The sequence below is a fragment of the Arachis stenosperma genome, chromosome 8 (genome assembly GCF_014773155.1).
Source record: "Arachis stenosperma cultivar V10309 chromosome 8, arast.V10309.gnm1.PFL2, whole genome shotgun sequence".
NCBI classification, from domain to species: Eukaryota; Viridiplantae; Streptophyta; class Magnoliopsida; order Fabales; family Fabaceae; genus Arachis; species Arachis stenosperma.
The window spans coordinates 28,540,232-28,546,325 of record NC_080384.1 but is presented as its reverse complement, the minus strand read 5'-3'; the positions used below and the strand labels follow the sequence as shown (position 1 = coordinate 28,546,325).

Sequence of the window (6,094 nt, the reverse complement as noted above, 5' to 3'; positions counted from 1 at the left end):
CAACACTTCTCGGATGCTCTTTGATGAAGAACGAAGAAATTGAATCATTCAAATGGTTATTTCAATGCTGGCTTCGTTGCATGGGAGAAAACGCTCCGAAAGGGTTTCTCACCGATCAGTGCGCATCAATGAAAAGGGCTTTAGAGGCCTGTATGCCAACAACAGTTCACCGCTGGTGTATTTGGCACATCATGAAGAAGATTCCAAGCAAATTAAACGGGTACAAGGGACATGCGGATATCGAACAAGAAATGAGCCATGTTGTTTGGAACTGTCATAGCAAAGACTCATTCGATAGGAATTGGAACGATTTTCTTCTAAATTTTGGTCTTGCGGACAACAAGTGGCTTTCAGGTAATGTGTTTTTAAAATCTGCAGCAGAGGTGTAAATTGTATGTTCTCTCGGGTGTATTTTACAGTTTGTGTTTGGGTGTTTTATGCAGATCTGTATGAAGACTGTCACATATGGGTTCCTATCTATCTGGATCACCACTTCTGGGCAGGGATGAGAAGCACACAAAGGAGCGAGAGCATGCATTCATTTTTTAACAAGTACATCACCCGGAACAGCTCGCTTATTCAGTTCGTCAAACAATACGATAATTGCCTCGGAAGCAGGGAGCAAGCAGAGAGAGAATCAGACGCTGCAGATTTTCATACGGTCATACCGTGTGCAACCAAATCCTCCATTGAAGCTCAGTTTCAAGATGCGTACACTCATGCAAAGTTTAGGGAAGTCCAAGCGCAATTCAGAGGAAAGGCGAATTGCATCACCAGATTAAAGAATTCCGCTCTAGGCTATTCAATATACGAAGTCGGAGAACAAGTTTCCAGCTCAATATTCAACAAGTTCGCTGTTACCTACGACTCAGTCGCAGCCGAGGTAAAATGCCAATGCTTATTATTCGAGTCAAGAGGGATACTGTGCCGTCACGCACTAAGCGTGTTAAGCTTCGAACAAGTAAGCCAAGTGTCCCCCTAGATATATACTGGAACGATGGAGCAAGAAGGTAAAGAGGCGACACACACATCAAGAGCAGCCACGACGAGCCACTAATGGAGCCAAGAAGCAAGAGGTTCGACCAATTGGTTTTTCGTTCGCAAAATATTTGCGAATTTGCCTCCGAATCGGAGGAGCTGACTGCAATTCTACACCGTACGTACGATAACGTCATGGCCGAGATGGAAGCATTAAAAGCCAAAAGGAAGGGGAGATCTTCTTTATCCCACGAAGACGCCAACTTGGAATCCGTTAACGAGCTTCAAAGCCCGCCAAGGATTCGAACAAGAGGACGTCCAAAAAATAGGCTAGGTTCAAAGCTAGAGAAACAGATTGCAAATGCCACAAAGAAGAAGAAGACGAAAGTTTTAAGCGAGGTACAAGGAAATGTTCTTTAAATTTGTGGCAATTGAGTTTATTTTTGTCGTTAATAGTTTAGCTAATGTGTGAGTGTTATATTCAGATAAACGTGTTTGATGCTGCATCAGTGGCGCATTCAAATTCCAACCAATATCAAGGACACGTTATGAATTATCAGCTCGGGGTACCAGCGGCAGGGGATAATTCTTTGGGTGTATAGTTTTATAGAATATGGGTGTAAAAGCTCTGTTTCTTTTGGGTGTATTTTTGTTAATTCACAATTTACATATAGACACATATATAGATACATATAGAACAAAAGCTGTAAAAATTCGCAGGTTATGGGTGTATATTTCATTTGATGTTTTTCTTCATATTTTAGTACATGTAATTCATACATTTTGAGTACAGCACAGACAGTTGGGTGTATAGTTTACGCAATCTTGGGTGTGTTATTAGACTTGCGTTGGGTGTAACAGTTTATAATTTGCGTTCACCACCTGTAATACAGTTTTTAAATACATCACAGATAGTTTACCAGCACAGATAGTTTAACTATGGGAAAAAATATACATGGAATAGAAGTTGTTGATAATTGGCAAATATTTACATCATTTGTTTAAATTACAAACTACGCAGCAGTTGGATTACCCAGTTTCTATATCAGCAGAATTAATCTGACAAAACGGACTCAATAATACAGAGGATGGCTTCGACAGCCTTATAGCACTACTCTCTCTAATTGCCCGATCTCTCTGTTTATTCATCTCACCGAATAGTATCCGGGAAGCATACTCCACTCTATAGTGGTCCACCTCCTCCTACAATTAAAAAGTATATTCTCTTTAAACAGCAATATTAATTCAGTAAAGTAATACAGAGTTATATAGTTCTAAAGACAGTTACCTGTGGCCAATTATCCCATTCATACTTCCCCTTTTTGATGTTTTCCGGCTCAATTAACTCAAGCCACTTCATAACGTAGATAGCGCAGTTATAGCTGAAAACGAAGAAAATAAATTACAAATCTCATTTAGGAAAGTTTAATGTTCAGACTCACAAATTTATACCTTGTTTTTTGCCCTGATATTTTAACATATGATGCTTTAATTTCCTTTTCCTTCTCGCCTTTCTCCAGAGGTTTCCTGCCGGCATATGTTATCAATCTTGAAAATACATATCCCTTAAATACCAAAACAAATCAGTAATACACCCGAATGAATGCACAGGATACACCCAACTGAATATGAAATATACACCTAACACAACTTTCGAAATAGACCTATCTATTAAAGTAAAGAAGACAGAGGCAACTTACAGTGAATTTATTAATGTCCTTTCTCTCATCGCTTGGAGCTTTTTTGTGTAGCGGGTCAAGTATTTGACATTTCCGCTTTGTTGTATTTATTAGCCATAACCACCAATGTCCCGAGTGGCAAACAGGAGCAAAAATCTGAAGGATTGCCACATTTCAACAGTGTGTTATTTTATTTGGCATATAATTAAATAAATAAGCGTACTAACAAATTTAGCAAACGAAAACTTACATATGGATGCGAACTTAATTTTTTTCTATCTATGAAGTGAATGAAACTCGGGTAGGCTTCCACCCTGAATTCCTTTTCCATTTTCGGGGATATGAATTCCCCCTTTGGGTGATCCGAAAGTGCCATGCTCTGCAAGAATTGCGAAACAAGAAATGAAATACTGAAAATACACAACTTACACCCAATCGAACCCAAAAAATACACCCAAATCATTGTAGAAAATACACCCAAAGTTCGTAGAAGTAACACTTACCACAATATCGGGGGGGAGACAGTATATTTGTTCCTGAAACCTCTTTTCATTTTTCTGGTTTAGGATGAGACAGATGGCAGATACAATCTAGAAATATATGCCGAAATCAATTTTACATTAATAAACATTGCAATTTACTTTGGTGTAAAAACATTAATGTTAGTCTAATATTACCTGAGATTCTATATCACTTTTTTCCTGGAGGGATGCAAGGTGCGATCTGATCAAAATGTATTCTCCTTTGCCAATCAGATTGCAAATCTCCTCATACTCGTCAGTATTGCCATTTGCGTCTTCCTTCAGTCTCGTCCCCCAGATGTAGCACTTTTGTTTCATATCATCTGTAATTTGATTTATTCCTCCTGGAGTTTCAAACTTTGCAGAACTTTCTCCCCCAGTCTCCCTCTGAATTTGTGGACTTTCGTTTGTTCCCTTCGCCACATTGCTTGCTAATTTTTGGACCAAAGTGTCTAATTGTTCTAGCATACTTGCAGTTTCTGGAGATTTTTCCCTTTCTGTCTCCTGCGTTGACGCCCCCTCCTGGCTTGAATCAGTCAGTCCAAGGCTGAATGATGGCATCCCTGAATCTGTTTTAGGAACATAGGTTGCTGTCCGTGCCATCATCAACAGGGCAGCAGCGTCTTCTGCGGCTGGATGACTGTGTCATGATGTATAAGAATAAGAGTAAGAATAATAATATACGGATGATAAGCAAAGATTGATTTTAGTCTGATGAACTTACATTTTAGTTGGAGCTGGGGGAAGCGTGGGTGTGGTTTCTTGAAGTTTCTTGGGGGATTCAGGAGTACTGCACAGTAACACAAAATTAATCATGGCGTAAAGAAAAAATTGATCAGGAACAATATACACCCAAACTGTATGCAAATATACACCCAAACCCTAAACAAATATACACCCAATACTATTTCTTACTTTTCTGTAGTCCTTTCAATCCGTAGCATAGGGGTTGGTTCGAAATCTGTCTCAGGGGTTGTTTGGGATGCCGGCACAAAAACCTGGATCGGGACTCTAAACAAGAAGAAAAATGAAAGGTTAACAACGCCTTTGAAAATAATAAGGTTATAAGGTTGAAATATTCTTGGAAAACTCACATTGCAAGTGCTTCCGACGGTGTTTGTTCCCTCACAACCATCATATTCGAGTCAGTCGGACTCAACCTAAAATAACCCAAAAAAGGTAAAAAATACACCCGAACAATTCAAAAAGAAGACATGCTTTGTTTTTTGAGAACTTACATAGTTGCAGTTTTTGCTTTTTTTGCTGCATTTTTTTCTTGAATAAAATAATAAAGGGCTTTTTTTTCTAAAAAAAATATATACAGAATTAGAAGTAGAAGGTAATAGAAGAACAAAAGTAACGGTTATTTGAAAGAGAAATTACATGCTCTGCGATGGCTGGTTTACGCTACTCTGTTCTGTGCGTCCTTGAGAGGAAGGATCATCACTTCCCAAGTTCACAGCCGGTAGTCTAAACAGATTTCATGTTATTCAGACAAAATAAGATACAGGTATAAAATACATCCAAATGAATGCACAAGATACAACCAACCGAATGGACAATATACACCCAACAAAATAAACGAAATATCCCTAGTAAACAACATACACCCAACTTGATCCACAAAATAAACCCAAATGTTTCCAGAAAATACATCCAAATCATGATAACAAGATTTTATTAAATAATAAAGGTTCTTACGTTTCAGAGGACACATAGCGACCTTCTGTCGATCGCAGGTCAGCTAGGTTCTCCCTGCGAAACAAGATACAATTATTAGCAAACAAAACAGACAAAAATCTCAAATACACAGCCCCGCAAGACATACCCCTCCGCAGCAGATTTATCAACGTTTCCCCTTAGCCATTCATCGATTTCGTCACTTGATATTTCATATCTCTCACTACATTCATAAAATAAGATGTTAACAAAAATAATTACGATGATAGACCGTAATATAGCTTACGAGGTACTGTACCCGTTAAAGTATTGATCTTCTTCAGGAGGTGAATCCTCCACAACAACTTTTTTCTTTTCTTGTTGTGTTCTGGGTGGAAAAAAAAGAATACCAATCAGAAATAAAAAATTAATTTTATCACAGAATATTAATGAAAGAAGTGCTTACTCTTTTGGTGTTGTTTTTGGTTTTTTCTTTTTCTTCTCCCTCTCCGCAGGTGATGATTCTTCACTCCTATAAGTTAATAATAGACACTTCAATTAATACACGAAATCTTTATAATGAAGCCAAAAGAAAGGAGTAATAATTTCAGGACATTACTCATCACTTGGTTCAGATTCAGATTATGAATCAGAATCTGACTCCTCTTGCCTCTGCTTTCTTTTTCTGGAGTCCATTCTGGAAGGCAAACAATCATCATTTAGAACATACTAAAAATACACCCAAATGAATTCACAAGATACACCCAACTGAATATTAAATATACACCCAACGCAGCAAACGAAACACACGCTGCTTAATAAACTACATACACCCAACGTGATCAAACAAAATACACCCAACTCGAAAAAGAAATTACACCCAAGTATGGTTCTTACTTTTTCCCCTTTTTGCTGGGGTGTTTTCTTCCTGAATCCTCTGAGTCTTCTTTAGCCTCAGACTCAAAGGTAGAAGTGTCACTGTCAGTAGTTTCTGTCTCCGAAGACGAAGTTGGACTCGCCTTCCTTTTTTTTGTTTTTTTTTATTTCTTGTTTTTTTTTCTTTTTTTTTTCATTTTTTCTCTTGTCTCTGCGATCTTCAGAATCCCCTGAAACATGAGATATTTTAGTTAGCAGCATTCAGGTAAATAAAATACACCCAACTTATTATGTTTACTTACCAAAATTTCCTGTCTTTCTGCAGACATTCTTTCCACCAACTGCTCCTTAGTCCAGTTGGCAATCCAGGACTTTGGTGGT

General features: G+C 38.1%; 1 protein-coding gene across 1 annotated transcript; it reads right to left on the bottom strand.

Moving 5' to 3' along the window:
- Nucleotides 1-1,853: 1,853 nt before the first annotated feature.
- LOC130945732 (uncharacterized) lies at nt 1,854-3,513 on the bottom strand. Its single transcript, XM_057874439.1, has 8 exons — nt 3,335-3,513; nt 3,161-3,214; nt 2,908-3,036; nt 2,679-2,813; nt 2,431-2,543; nt 2,267-2,360; nt 2,012-2,181; nt 1,854-1,860 (listed from the first exon to the last, which is right to left on the bottom strand). The coding sequence occupies exons 1-8, from the start codon at nt 3,494-3,496 to the stop codon at nt 1,854-1,856; spliced, it is 864 nt and encodes a 287-aa protein (XP_057730422.1). The 5' UTR covers nt 3,497-3,513.
- Nucleotides 3,514-6,094: the final 2,581 nt, after the last annotated feature.

Excerpts from the sequence above, each read along its gene's own strand:
- LOC130945732 (XM_057874439.1), bottom strand. The coding sequence starts at position 3,496 with ATGAAACAAAAGTGCTACATCTGGGGGACGAGACTGAAGGAAGACGCA. Across the intron at positions 3,215-3,334 it reads AAAGTGATATAGAATCTCAG|AAAAATGAAAAGAGGTTTCA; the intron begins GTAATATTAGAC and ends ATCCTAAACCAG. Across the intron at positions 2,814-2,907 it reads AATTAAGTTCGCATCCATAT|ATTTTTGCTCCTGTTTGCCA; the intron begins GTAAGTTTTCGT and ends GCAATCCTTCAG.